Source organism: Salmo trutta, chromosome 40 (genome assembly GCF_901001165.1).
Source record: "Salmo trutta chromosome 40, fSalTru1.1, whole genome shotgun sequence".
NCBI lineage: Eukaryota > Metazoa > Chordata > Actinopteri > Salmoniformes > Salmonidae > Salmo > Salmo trutta.
The window spans coordinates 21,043,983-21,059,834 of record NC_042996.1 but is presented as its reverse complement, the minus strand read 5'-3'; the positions used below and the strand labels follow the sequence as shown (position 1 = coordinate 21,059,834).

At 43.8% G+C, this 15,852-nt stretch overlaps 1 protein-coding gene across 4 annotated transcripts in view; it reads right to left on the bottom strand.

The window, feature by feature from the left end:
• LOC115180529 (ras association domain-containing protein 3) overlaps positions 1-15,852 on the bottom strand; it is a 57,025-nt gene that overhangs the window by 14,921 nt on the left and 26,252 nt on the right. Inside the window, exon 1 of one of the 4 annotated variants that reach the window (XM_029742691.1) lies at positions 13,023-13,371. The exons of the other annotated variants lie outside the window; for them this stretch is intronic. Within the exon in view, the coding sequence (XP_029598551.1) occupies positions 13,023-13,145 (123 nt within the window). The 5' untranslated portion in view covers positions 13,146-13,371. Of the gene's footprint in view, positions 1-13,022; positions 13,372-15,852 lie in introns of those variants that run through there. 4 annotated transcript variants of the gene reach the window in all.

Genomic DNA, 15,852 nt, shown 5'->3' with positions numbered 1-15,852 from the left:
TATCCTCTGCAGGAGAGGTAACTCTGGGTCATCCTTTCCTGTGGCGGTCCTCATGAAACCAGTTTCATCATAGCGCTTGATGGTTTTTGCAACTGCACTTGAAGAAACTTCCAAAGTTTTTGAAATTGTCCAGAATGACTGACCTTCATGTCTTAAAATAATGGACCGTCATTTCTCTTTGCTTATTTGAGCTGTTCTTGCCATAATCCTACCTTGGCATCAAGTCAAAGGGTGGCTACTTTGAAGAACCTCAAATAAAAAATATATTTTTATTTGTTTAACACTTTTTTGGTTACTACATGAGTCCATGTGTTATTTCATAGTTTATGTCTGCACTATTATTCTACAATGTAGAAAATAGTACAAAACACAGAAAAACCCTGGAATGAGTAGGTGTCCAAACTATTGACTGGTGCTGTATATCTACGGAAATAAGACTGATCTTGTTTCTGTTGCCTGTTTGAGTGTTTGTTTAATAGCCTACTGATTCTGTGAGCACCAAGCCTCATCTAAGGGCAAAATGTTGGATAAAGCAATTTCACATCTTTGCTATACAATGTTTTTTTGTTAGAAGAGACTGGTATTACTTGGAATGTATTATTTAGTGTTGTTTTCACTGTTCCAAACAGGCAGACAAAATATATTGTAATCTAACAGCACCTGTTTGTCACATAATATGCACGCAGCTCTCGCTCCTACACCCTTTTTCTTGATCTCCTTACTGTCATTATTCCAATTATTATTATGATCATCATAATAAGTAACGTTATTATCATTAGTAGGCTTTGTATAGTATCCTTGTATAACCAGCATCGAGCTGTAGGCTTAAGATGGATGCTGTAGGCCAACATTTCAATATATAGGCTACTGTGTCTATCAATCAATCATTCATTTGTTCGTGTCATCACACAGGGACCTTGTAATCTAACAGCAATTGTTTGGCACACAATACTCAGACAACGTTTCCACAACTAAGTCAAATGTCTTCTACTGATCTGACTTCCCCATTTCCCTTCTGAACAACCAGTAAACATTCACCCTTTGAGTTTATTTTTCACCTCCTACACATCCATTTTGCTGTCAACATTACATGTTCCTTGGACATTGTTATAAGAAATGTATGGGATTATGATAGGGCCTGAACTATAGCCTATTGATCACATGTATGCTTACACGTTTCACATAAAGAGAGAAAGGGTTAATGGAATAGGGAATGTTATTCCTAAACAAATTAGGGATTACAGTAACAGAACTTTTCAGTCAGAAACAAGAAACTAAATGGATGAAAAGATTTTGCAGCTTCAGCACAGACAGCACAATAAACACTTGAGGTGGTGCCTTTTCACTGCAGTAGGGAGGAGCGCGAGAACGTGCACCAGTTACACGCTGTCATTTTAAATAAAAAAACACCATGACTATTGGGCTCGAGTCATTTGTGCGTCTTAATTATTTAATCAAACAGTGTGCTTAAAGCAACAGACAAGCTCAGTGCATATGTAGTGGTTTTATTCAAATATTCAGAGTGATTTTATTCAGTGTGTCTGTCTATGTATGGAAAAATACATTCAAACATTTCGACCAATCGTTTGGTCGAAAGAACAGGACAACTCTGTCGACCAAGATTATATATAAATATTTGAATGCATTTTTCCATATATAGACACTAAATAAAATCACTATATCTAGTTATTTATTTTATAATAAAGTATTTGTATCTAAATGAAAATAATACGAATATGAAAGTAACTTCTACAGCCATTATGTAAAAATAACCTACATAAAGCCAACAAATAAAAATATTGCAGCCTGCAGGAACAAAATATCCTGATAAAAAAATAAAACACATTGGCTATCAACTTGGTCCAGCAGGAAGCTTGTGCTAACAAACTTTCAGCATTGTATAAAATATTCTGGCCCCTCAGAGTTATCCCACACCAGAGCTACGGACAGACACAGATGTAGGCAAATTTTATTTCTTTCCACTGGATCAGATTTTATTCATAAAAAAATTCATGCTGATCTAAAAAAGGTAGAGAGCTGGAAAGATTTTTTAAAAAAGGCTACATTGAGGAACAATTCTCAACGGATGTAAAAACATACTTTGTTTACTTGCTGTTTGAGGTGAATAAAAAAATGACTGAGAAGCTCCACAGCTCATTAGTGGTGGTGAGTTAAGACAGAAATACGATCAGATCGCCAAAGGTGCACATTTATAAGCCTACATTTGCCAGGTAGCCGAGGAGCCAGCGCTCCAAAAAACAAAACACAATGAATATATTAACTCATAAACAGAATAAAACATACCAAATCGTGTTTCTCACAAGTGTAGCCTAGGTTGTGCGCTCCGCTAACAACATGTCCACTCCGACAATGAAAACTGTAGAAGAATAATAATATTTTGAATCCATTAACAGAAATTACAGTAACCAAACATTGTAGATTAGAAATTATGGGAATTAACTGTAAATGTACTACGGCCTCCGCAATGGATTAGTCCACTGACAGGCTTCAATCAAGATGTTCCATAAAATGTTAAAAAAAATATATAATTGTAACTGCTCGACCTAAAAATGTTTTAACAAATCTTAGGTCGACCAAAAGCTTATTCCCCAAACGATGTCAGCCCTAGTATTGTCCTCCAACACAGCTATCCCACAGCTGTATAGCTTCACCACACAAAACAGTGCTGATAACTCAACTCCTCACCACCAAGTGGCTTCTTGCCAGGATGTTCCAGCACAGTTATTGTTTTTCTAAGACTCCTGAAATATAGGCTTAATATCAGTGTGCTGAGTACAACTGACTGGTGCAGACAGGATTCATTACTGCAGCATGTAGCCTAGGCCTATAATAAAGACATTACATTGCTGTAGTCCAATAACTAGACTGTTCTACTTCCTCACACCTCTCAGCTCCTCAGGCTTTTACACCACATCCTCCCCAATCACTTCATCTGAAAAGCTGGTTACCCAACACTGTGTGCGTGTGTGTGCTCGTTTCAGCAACGGGGAGTAAGCATGGGGTGGTGAGATGTGACATTATGAAAGGCAGACTTCCCAGTTCATCAGTAGCTATTTTAGTGTGTGAGGCAATTGAACATTTCACAGCACTGAAAGACACTTCCCAGAACAGAACCGTAGGCCAGTGCTTTGAGAACCCAGGCCAACAATACCCCAGACTTCCACTGTTGAGTGTTATTAGCTGGCTCTGTGGAAACCTGGACCCTGCACTGCAGACCACAGACATGTTACCTAGGGAGACAGAGATGATTGAAAGTTCACGTTAACTGCCTGGGGAAGACTCAACATGCCTCAAACCACTGTGCTGGGTCAGCATGTTGTCAGCCTAATGTGAGAGAGGCCCACAGGGGGAGAAGTCCACACAATACACACACTCACTATAGTATGTAGCCTAGGCAGTGTGGTGCCAGGACAACAACCTCTCCCTCAATGTGAGCAAGACAAAGGAGCTGATCGTGGACTACAGGAAAAGACCGGGCCAAACAGGCCCCCATTAACATCGTATGGGCTGTAGTAGCCTTCCCCGTGGCTCAGTTGGTAGAGCATGGTGTTTGCAACGCCAGGGTTGTGGGTTCGATTCCCACGGGGGGCCAGTACGGAGAGAAAAATAAAAAATAAAAGAAATGTAAAAAGAAATGTATGTATTCACTACTGTAAGTTGCTCTGGATAAGAGCGTCTGCTAAATGACTAAAATGTAAAAAATGTTAAAGTTCCTTGGTGTCCACGTCAACAAACTAGCATGGTCCAAACACACCAAGATAGTCGTGAAGCGGGCACAAAACCTTTTCTCCCTTAGGAGACAAAAGATTTGGCATGGGTCCACTGATCCTCAAAGTTCTACAGCTGCACCATCGAGAGCATAACTGCCTGGTAGGCAACTGCTCAGCATCTGACCGTAAGGCGTTACAGAGGGTAGTATGTACGGCCCAGTACAAGCTTCCTGCCATCTAGGACCTATATAAAAGTCGCGTCAGAGGAAAGCCGATAAAATTGTCAGAGACTCCAGTCACCCAAGTTAAAACTGTTCTCTGCTACTACACGGCAAGCGGTACCGGAGCGCCAAGTCTAGGACCAAAAGGCTCCTTATCAGCTTCTACCCCCAAGCCATAAGACTACTGAACAATTAATCAAGTGGCCATCGGACTATTTACATTAACACACTCATCCCCCCCATTTGTTTGGTACACTGCTGCTACTCGCTGTTTATTATCTATGCATAGTCATTTCACCCCTACCTAACATGTACAAATTAACAACTAACCTGTACCCCCACATTGTCTCAGTACCCTCTGTATACAGCCTCGTTATTGTTATTTTGTTACTTTTTACTTGAGTTTATTTGGTAAATATTTTCTTAACTCTTCTTGAACTGCACTGTTGGTTAAGGGCTTGTAAGTAAGTATTTCACGGTAAGACGTGACAAATAAAGTTTGATTTGACATGGCATTGAGCGATAGGAGACACATAGGGAATGCAGTGTAACAAATAGCACTAGGCCCAGCACTGTTCCTCTGTCTTCCTGATTCACTTCTCTCTAGAGTGGATCTCCATCTCAGAGACATAAAACAGGCCTGGCTTCAGACAGATCGGATTACAGTAACAGGGAAAACATTCCTATAGACCAACACATTGAGGATAATAAAGAGGGATGAAAAACAGGTGTGTCTGTGTCAAGAGACAGGAACACAATAGAAAACACACAGTATGTGGAATATGGGGATGACTGAGCAAATGTGATACTATGGTGGTTCACTCTGGGAGGAAGTAGACTTGTCTGACTAACACTCCTAAAGTATGCATCATGAAAACTGCCACGGAAGTATGAATCGGCAGGGAGCTAGCCTGTAGAGCTAGTTAATGGGGAGTAGCATTGACCCACTCTATCGTGTCTGTAACCCTCACTTAGCAAAGACAGACAGGAACCACACTGCAGAGAGTAACAAGCGCAACACAAGGCTATCCCACTCAGTCAGCATAGTTGCAGGGAAACTGCAGCAGAAAATTAATTTTAAGGGCCTTGGCTGCATGGTACAGACTGTCACATCAAACCCTAAACCTGTGGGGAAAGTACTGTACTAACTGTTCCAAGGCAGTCAAAACAGGCTAATATTCTACAACTGTAGACTCAACTCTGACAATCAAAACAGCACTACTTCAAATCAACGTTGATGAAAGGCTCTCGACCTGGAGTATGGAGAGTTGAGACATTGACAAGCCTCTCATTGTGAAACTGAAGGTCTGTTCATTATATTGGCCTAAAGGCGGCTAGCTAACCAGCAGTCGTTCATCATTAACTAACTAAAGGCTACTCTCCTGTGACAACCATTACCTCAACCGGTATGTTTGTTTATATGTATGTGTGTGTGTGTGATTAGATAGATAACCGCCAGCAGCATACTACAACGGTCCTGTTCTGAGAACCAGACAGTATTCTCTTTACCCTGAGCAGGTCAAACTGAATAAGTGCTCAATTAAATCCATTCAAAATAGAAGTAAGAACATGTGATAGCATGGTTGTGTATCTCAGTCAACGCACGCTTAGACCACTCAGTCAGGCACTAACCAGGTGCAGAAACACAGCACACAGAGGCCCTATAGGGTTACAAGTCACATTTAGCAAACTGTCCACACTCTGTGGGAATGGGACGGGGGTGTGTGGTTGCTTTTCCTACCATGAATAAACCCATACCACATGGACATGACAGAGGTTGACAGACCGAGGCTCATTCCCTTCTCAGCACCAATAGAACCCTGAACAGGCCCATCTCTGGCATGTGTGGTACAATGCATAATGGAGTGTGAGATGAATGGTGTGGCTGATGGAGGACTGTTCCGACAGGAGTCGTAGACAAAGCATTCTCACTAATCACACAGACACAGCTGCAGTACTAGCCAGGGCGGAGACCAGCAGCTATAGCCATACAGTGCAGTGACCATAGCAGCCAGCCACAGCGGGGCTGTTACTAAGACTCAGAGGGATAATAAGGCTCAGTGAAGAGACCAGTTATTGCACCTTCATCTATTTTTCAATGTCACAATCGCCATCCAAAGGCGTAATTAATCCCTGTGCCCAAGAACACCAAGGTAACCTGCCTAAATGACTACCGACCCGTGGCACTTACGTCTGTAGCCATGAAGTGCTTTGAAAAGGCTGGTTATGCCTCACAACACCATCATTCCTGAAATCCTAGACCAACTCCAATTCGCATACTACCCCAAAAGATCAACAGATGACGCAATCTTAATTGCACTCCACACCTGGGCAAAAGGAACACCTACATGAGAATGGTGTTCATTGAACACTGAGCTGTAGTCAACACCATAGTGCCCACAAAGAGTATCACTAAGCTAAAGACCCTGGGACTAAACACCTCCCTCTGCAACTGGATCCTGACTTCCTGATGGGCCACCCCCAGGTGGTAAGGGTAGGTAACAATACATCCGCAGTGCTGATCCTCAACATGAGGGCCCCTCAGGGGTGTGTACTTAGTCCCCTCCTGTACTCCCGGTTCACCCACGACTGTGGCCACGCACAACTCCAACACCATCATTAAAGCTTGTTGACGACACAACAGTGGTAGTCCTAATCACCGACAACGATGAGAGCCTATAGGGAGGAGGTCAGAGACCTGGACAACAACCTCTCCCTCAATGTGAGCAAGACAAAGGAGCTGATCGTGGACTACAGGAAGAGGGCTGAACATGCCCTCGTTCACATTGACGGGGCGGTAGAGCTTAAAAGTTCCTTGGTGTCCACATCAACAACAAACTATCACGGTCCAAACACACCAAGACAGTTGTGAAGCGGGCACGACAACGCCTATTCCCCCTCAAGAGACTGAAAAGATTTGGCATGGGTCCCCTGATCCTCGAAGTTCAACAGCTGCGCTATCGAGAGCATCCTGAACGGTTGCATCACAACTTGGTATGGCAATTGCTCGGCATCTGACCGTAAGGTGTTAGAGGGTAGTGGGTACAGCCCACGGACAGCAATCGGTAGCGGAGCACCAAGTCTAGACCCAAAAGGCTCCTTAACAGCTTCTACCCCAAAGCCATAAGACTGCTGAACAGTTAATCAAATGGCTACCTGAACTATTTGCATTGACTCTCTCCCCCCCTTCATTATATATTTTTTTACTGATGCTACTCGCTGTTTATTATCTATGTCACTTTACCCCTACCTACATGTACAGTTGAAGTCAGAAGTTTACATACACCTTAGCCAAACACATTTAAACTCAGTTTCATAATTCCTGACATTTAATCCTAATAAACATTCCCTGTTTTAGGTCAGTTAGGATCACCACTTTATCTTAAGAATGAAATGTCAGAATAATAGTAGAGAGAATGATTAATTTCAGCTTTTATTTATTTCATCACATTCCCAGTAAGTCAGAAGTTTACATACACTCAATTAGTATTTGGTAGCATTGCCTTTAAATTGTTTAACTTGGGTCAAACGTTTTGGGTGCCTTCCACAAGCATCCCACAATAAGTTGGGTGAATTTTGGCCCATTCCTCCTGACAGAGCTGGTGGAACTGAGTCAGGTTTGTAGGCCTCCTTGCTCGCACACGCTTTTTCAGTTCTGCCCACAAATTTTCTATAGGATTGAGGTCAGGGCTTTGTGATGGCCACTCCAATACCTTGACTTTGTTGTCCTTAAGCCATTTTGCCACAACTTTGGAAGTATGCTTGGGATCATTGTCCATTTGGAAGACCCATTTGCAACCAAGCTTTAACTTCCTGACTGATGTCTTGAGATGTTGCTTCAATATATCCACATAATTTTCCATCCTCATGAAGCCATCTATTTTATGAAGTGCACCAGTCCCTCCTGCAGCAAACCACCCCCACAACATGATGCTGCCACCCCCGTGTTTTACGGTTGGGATGATGTTCTTCAGCTTGCAAGCCTCCCCCTTTTCCTCCAAACATAACGATGGGCATTATGGCCAAACAGTTCTATTTTTGTTTCATCAGACCAGAGGACATTTCTCCAAAAAGTACAATCTTTGTCCACATGTGCAGTTGCAAACTGTAGTCAGGCTTTTTAATGGCGGTTTTGGAGCAGTGGCTTCTACCTTGCTGAGCGGCCTTTCAGGTTATGTCGATATAGGACTCGGGCTGGAACATCCATATGCAAGTGTGTATTGAGAGTGCTGGGACACCCATCAACAATGCAATAAACACTTTAAGCCTACAGTAAAGAATGGGTTTCCACAACACACTGGCCTGAGCAGCTTCAATCTCATCTCTTCAAGACGTCATGTTACATTACTCTTACATTGACCTACAAGTGGCATGATTGATCAGCTGATACACTGCATACATTTAAAATGTAGCTACTAGACCCAATACATTCTATACTGTTGGTATGTCCTCCCCTTCTCACATAGTGTGCAGTGGTGTGTGTGTGGAGCTTGTGCGTAGTGTGTAATGTGTGCAGACAACATGCATAGTGTGTGTGTGTTTGTGTGTGATGGTGGTACAGTAATTACAGCCACAGCCAGTTTCTCTAACTGTTCCCAGAAACAGCATATGGCAGCCAGGGACCCTCGAGGATAGTGACCCACAACCCTCTGATCTAAAACAGTTGACCTCTGACCCTTGCCAGGGGAAATGAGGGTGGTGGCCGACTCTTCAGTTAAATGACCACCTGGATGCCCTTCCTAGTGTGTAATATCCACCTGTAGACCAGGTGTCTTCTGGGACCTATGAGTAAGAACGAGCCCCTATTGGGCCTCAGTAGTTCCATTACAGGGCATTATTCAGGATAATGACAGTTTGTTGTCCAGAGGAAAGGGGGATTCTCTCACAGACAGTGAAGGGGTGCGTGTCTCAGACCACCTGTTCTGTGGTCTTGCTAGGATGGGACATGACCACGTGATACAGTTCAGTAGGTCTGAAAGCTTGATCTAGCATCGAGTGCTTCCGTTCCATGACTGATGTGGTTGTACATGCATGAGTAGTCGAGCACACTCACACGGGTCCAGTGTTAAACAAACACCTCATCTGCTTCATGACGCAGGCAGTCTTCGAAAGGTAATCATATTATCAAGGAGCCTGCTCTGCGTGTATGTTGAGACTGCGAGAGCTGTTTCCTCTGGAACAGAATACTTAAAGCTCTTTTATAACTGTCTGCTGCTCTAAGTAATGTGTAGGCAGGTCATGCTACAGCAACATAAAAGAGCAAGACTGATCATAAAGTAGCCTACACCCATACTAACTCCCTGCAGTAAAACCCAACTTCAGAGCACAGTGTTTATTCAACATGTAGGCTAGATGACTTTAGGCCCCGTTTTGCATTTCTAAACTAAGAAGGATGTTTCCATATCAGTCTTTTCTTCTTTTTATCAGTAGCTGCGAGGGCTGGATTGGTAGAGTATGCTGTGTGGGTCTTGCTCGGTTTAAACAGAGAAACTGTTGACATTCTCTCCTTTCTGCAGCAGAACAAAACTCACAACAGCAGGAAGGAAACAGGCCTGCATTGCACCCATTGACACACACGCAGAGCCCACGGACACACACAGCCGAGTTGAGCTCAACGGTGTTGAGGGTCGGCTATGTTGTGAATATAAAGCTTCAGGGACTCTTCTTCAAACAGTCTATACCTCAAGTGGTGCCCCGAGCCCTCTGCCACTGCTTAGGCATGCTATTCAGTCTCCTATCATCAACACGCCACATCGAAACAGACACGAAAGGCTTTGTGTAAAGCTGATGACGGGACAAATGTAGTGGCACCAGTCAGTTTAAACACAGGCACTCATGTGTGTGTGCGCACACGCGCACACACACACACACACACACACACACATCTTGTTAATTATACATATCTATTGGAGATCTCCCTGGAGCAGATCATACATTTTGTCTAGTCTGGGTGTACCACTGCCAAACTGTCTTCATCTCCAGAGCTGAAGTCTCAAGTCAGAAGGGTTATAGCTCTGACACACACTAAAAGAGATGTCAGTATGCAGTAAAAAATGGACACCCCGTCTCTGAATAGACAGAGCTCTCCTTCTGGAACAGGCGTCTGGAGAGGTCTGGCTGCCATAATGTAAACTCACAGCAGACTTAAGGTTCTACTGTGAGTGAGAGATTGGCTGGGGCTCCTGGAGGTCTTCTCTTTCACTCAGACCCTTTCCACTCCCCAAAGGCTAGTGCTAAGCGAATGCTAGCATAGTACAGCCCAGGAGGAAGAGCAGGTCTGGAGAACAGGTTTGTTGTATGTACTTTGGACTTGCATGTTTGTTTACATTTCCTCATTTCCTACAGCAAGACGACAAACAGGACAAAATTGAGGAACTGTGGTAAATGTGATACTGTAATAATTAGGGCCAGGACAATACCAATACCGCAATATTATTTCCATGGCAAAAATGAAAACACGAATCAGACTAAACTCTTTGGTACTTTAAAAACCTGCTGTATGTAAAATAGTGTGCTATAGCTTGGAAAATAAATGCATGCGACTCTGACAACATAATGATGTTTGTTTCCAACACTAGGGCTGATTTCCTAAAGACGTTAAATCCCCTTCATGTTGTGTTTCCTTGCCACAATACTAAAAATGTCAAGGAAGTTAGTCCCAGCTCTAGTAATGATGCACAACATGGACTGAAAGTGGCAGCAGAAAGAGAACCGGACACAAAACTGAGAACATTCAGGAACTGCAACACAATAGCTGAGGAACCTGGGGTGGCGTTGGAAGAGGGGGAGACACGTGAGGGAGGGTGTGTTAATGGATTGTGTGGTTGATTAAGGTCCTGACATGGAGTTTGCACACCATGCAGTCAGGTGATGTCATAGACAAGTCAAACCCAGCCTCCCTGAATTGGTGTGGGGGCACTGCCTCTGCCACCAAAGCCCCTCTCCTGTACTCTCACGGGAATATAACCTACAGGACTGAGATTCAACTAAAAGGGGCCTTTTCCCACCAACAGAGACTGGAAGGGAGGCTAAAGCAGCTTCTATATCTACCACAGAAACTGTTGGAAACCATGGGTGTGATTCCATCCCCTTCTATTACTCTGGGGAATCCTCTGGTACGGACAGAGCATGTGTTTCTGATGTCTGAGGAAGACCGATACTAAGCTGTTTCTCTCCCTTCCTCTCCATCTGGAAACAGAGAGCACTCAAGGAGAGAGACTGAAATGCATTACTGTTGTACAGCACTCAAAAACACACAAACCACAGATAGTGACTGCTTGTCCTCCACTCAACCCAACAAACAGCCCTCTCTGTGACCAAGGTAGCCCATAGTTTGAGTTTTATACAGGAAGACTGACAGAGAAGATAATGCGTAGTCATCATTTTATGTAAGCGTCTGCCGTTGTTGACTTTGGAGCAGAGAAACACACAGCGGCCATGGTAGATTGGAGCCGACTGATTCACTGGCTCCAACCCAGCTCTACTAAAACCCTACCATAACTAATAACACAAACTCTTATACTAAACACCTACTATTATGATTAATGTACTATACATCAATATAACTATGACATGGCTCCACTACAGACCCATTAGGGTCCTCTCCTCCCGTATACACAGAGAGAAGGCTGTTAATTACAGAGTAGTCCACAGTATTAGCTAGCTACTCTGGAGACACAGAGACTAGCTGAGGAGGGTTATGAGGCCCCGTCACTCAGAAGCTGTCTGTCTATTGCAGCTGTTTCCCAGCAGCCCAGGCAGGGTCAGAGCCTTTTGAGACTCCATTTCCCCTGAGTGTCCATGGTGCTAAGGGGTAAACAGAAAGACTAGAGGCATGTTGAAGCTGAAGCTTCGACTTGTAAAGACACACCACAATGAAAAGGCACTCTTGGTTAAACATGGGCCAAGGCCAACATAATCTAAATCACCACAAAAACCATTGCTCAAGGGGAGACATCGCTATGGAATGACTCAGGAGAAGAAACGAACTAGCCTAACTAGACCTTCTGAGGTTTATCATTAACTGGTAGCCTAACTGTTGTATGTTGGTGGTGGTTCTGTCAGAAGGGAAAGGATTGAGTTCTCAGCCCACGAATCATATTTGAAACAAGCAGCAGTGGTATAACTGATGGCACCATGAAGTACAGTACATTTAAAAGAATGCATTAAGTCACTCACATGTGCTTGATGAATAGAAGCCCATTCAGCAGGATTTGAGCTGCTGGAGATTTAACTAGAGACTCTGCTTGACATTTCACCCACAATAACACCATTGTGGAGGCAGACAGCATTATGCTTACTGGGCAAGTCCCTTCATGGCATAGTGTGTATGTGTGTTGCATGGGCCACATTGTCCGCAGCCTGGCATGGAATATGACCGTCAAGATCATATGGAAATATGAGAGGTCAGGCTGAGAAGAGTTTGCAAGCTCACACACCACATACATAGTGAATGCAGTTGTGTATGTGACAGGACAATAACTGTTACATTATATGTAGAGTCTTGAGGTCTGAGAGACAGACCAGTATTGATGAGCACAAACTGGCCTTATGAGTTCCATACCCCAGTCAGGAAGTCATGGGCTTTAACCCAATCAGGGACTAAAGGTCTCCTGTGGCATGCACGTTTCCAATTAACCAACTCTTACACTGTTTAAAATGCAACTATACACTTTAATTGTTGCCTATAGTTTAAAATATGAAGTGTTAGGGGCCCTTAAGTGGCTATCCTAAGTACGATTCCACGTGGTTCTGAAATATATTAGCTGCACGTGCCACTCAGATTGGGTATTACTGCCCACCATCAGATTAGCGCCATTCAAATCTAAACCATAAAGCCTGGCAAACCAATATGGATTTAGCCTAAGCAAATAATTGATAGCTAACGGTAGCTAATGGAATGGCTAGCTAGCCTGCCTGCCATTTGTAACGTTGAAAATACTGTCGAGCAGACTACATGCGAAACTGGTAGCCCTTTAGCAACCTGTTGCTAAACAGCGAACGTTAACTTCATAGACAAAACACAGTAGCTACCAGGTGAGACGTTGGCATAAATTAAAAGTTAATTTACCTTGCACTGGGTTGGTTTCCCTGAAGGCTTCTTAAAGAACGATGTTCTGGCAGTGAAAAAATACTCTTCGGAGTCCTCCTCTAAACTGCTGTAACCACTACTCATGGTGCTAGTCCACGTCATTTGAGGAGAAAACTAATATCTTCAAATTTGTCAGCATCAAAAAACGAATGAAAAACGAATAGCAAAGCAACAAATAGAAAATAAAGTTTGTTACACCTCCTCAAACTAGTTTTTTGAACCGCAAAAAGACGAATACTTTCCAACGTTCGACCAGTCGAATCCTCCGTTCACTCTTCAACCAACTACTGAGCAATCCTCACACTCTAGCAACTATCGAGCCGCTGGCTGCGCTGTCTGTCAACCGCTCTGAAGACACGCCTACTAGAACTCGTCGAAAGTCCCTTATCCAATCACCTTTGACTTTTTTCTTCTTCTTCTGTTTCGTGTGGTTTTCCGGCAGACTAGACGCTGTGGTGCTGCCTTTCGCAGGTCGGAGTGCGGATTGCACATTTTGGTCACCCCCCCAAAAAGGGAAAAGAGGAATGGGACAAACTTCAATTGCACCACCATCTAACCATGCAACTATACATTATCCCCAAAAACCAACCACCCCATCCCACTACTTTGGCACGATGGATAACCCCTTCTCTCAAAACTTCCTGTGGATCTTCTGCACTAAAATCTCTCACACCCAAATATTGCTCTACTACTGCAACTACCACATCTATATTCGGTGGTGTCTGCTCCATCAGTGCAGTTGATCACCATGGCTATAACCGCAAGAAATCCAACCATACTAAAACTCATCCTCTCTGGTTCTCTCGCTTCAGGCCTGCTCACTTGGAGGCTACCAGTCGAATCACTCACCCTTGGGATATCCTCTACTCTCTTCACTGCCTCAGCATAGGAAACTTTCTGCCCAACTCGAACTCTGGCAATCTCAACCTCTCTCTTTCACAGGTTACTTCGTAGCCCCAGCTGCATGGGCATCCCCACAGTTGGCACACAGTGCTTTCTCTATCCCAACTGTACACTCCCTCTGACTATGCCCTCATGCACATTTCTCACATTGTGGGATCTCCCTTCTACACACTGCTGCAACATGTCCGAATCCTTGGCACCTAAAGCACCGTAGCAGGTTCTAAACATAGGCCCTCACAGAATAGCAAAAATAACCTAACCTTAACAGATAGAAACTCTGGATCAAAGCTCAACAAGACAGACAGGGTATTTTCAGTCTTGCCGTTGCCACCGGGTCTATGTCTCACCAAATTGCGGGAGTCACAAACACTAGGAATCTTCATTTTCATTTGATCCACCTCTACATTCAACGCTACCCCACAGATCACCCCTTTCAGCGGCGCCCTGCTCCGGAGAGCAAAGCACACCACGGGTTTAACCCCGAGCCGCGTGACTCAAAGCGCCCGCTTCCTCTGGGAGACGGATACATAAAAAAATCCAAACAATTACACTTCTCGAAATTTCACAGATGTAACCATTCCCAGTTCGCCCTTTACCCAGCTCGACACAACATATTGGTCAGCCAAAAAGCAGGAATCAACCCTTTCTAAAAATCTCACTCCTAACGATCCAAAATCATCTCTGGTAGGATTCTCAGGGCAAACGTTGAAAGACTCTACCACACCTGCTGTCGCAGGTAGGCCCACTACATCCTGGACTGGCTCAACTTCTGAGTGCTCGCCACTGCCGACTGACTCCATTTCAAGATCCTCAAGGTTCTCAAGAGAGCATGAAGACCTATAAGTAAGGTTACTTGGTTTGTAATCAGGAGACGTAAGTATGTACTCGTCAAACGAAGGCGTATACACAGGAGACAAACCTCTGATCTTAGCAGCGCTTTTTCTTGCGCTTTCGCGTCATTGCACCTTCGTTGCCTCTTCCCAACCTACACTTTCCACCGGCTTCTCCGTTGTCCCCCTTTGATTTGTTGAATACAATAGAATAGGTAGAGATAAACCATTACATTCACTCCAATGAAGTGAAAGCCATAGTTCTTTCTTCCTTTCTTTCTTGCTTGCTTGCTTCTCTCCTCCTGCCTCTCATACTTTTCTTCCCTTAGTCAGTGTGGCACTTGATGTCATACTGTAGATCTACATGCTCAGCACTTCCACTAATCATCAAATAATCCATATGAATCCATAAATGCACACATCCTAAAGAGACAACATAACATCTGCTTCCCACTTACCTCAATGAACATGCAGCACAGCGAAGCTAGCTTTCTTATTTTCCTTCCCTGCAACATGCTGCTTTACCAGAGCTCCAGGACCAAGTAAACTAAAAATACAGACCAAAGGCATCAAATACTTTAGACTGACATACGCCCAGATGAATGGGTGGAACAGCAGACGTTCGCTCGGACCAACCTTTTAAAAGTTCCTGTGGCCCTTGATGGTGGTGTGTGTGTGTGTGTGTGTGTGTGTGTGTGTGTGTGTGTGTGTGTGTGTGTGTGTGTGTGTGTGTGTGTGTGTGTGTCTAAGCATGTGTCGTGTATATGCAAATAACACCTGCCTATCTGTCACAACCAGATATAACCTATATATAAAATCAGAATGTCACAAGCAATTTCGAAGCTTTCGAAGCTCTGCATAGGCCTATGTGAGCCACCCTCACACAGTTCAAGGTGCTCGGACGTGATTCTGTAGCCAGAGGTGACATGACATCATCAGTAACCAGGAAATGGGATGTGAGAACCCTACGCGAAAACTCTGGTTCAACTGCATTCCCACCTTTCAATCCAAACTGGTCAAGCAATTGGTTATAGTGACCTGGGGTCCATATATGTTCGTGTTCGATCTGAAGACAG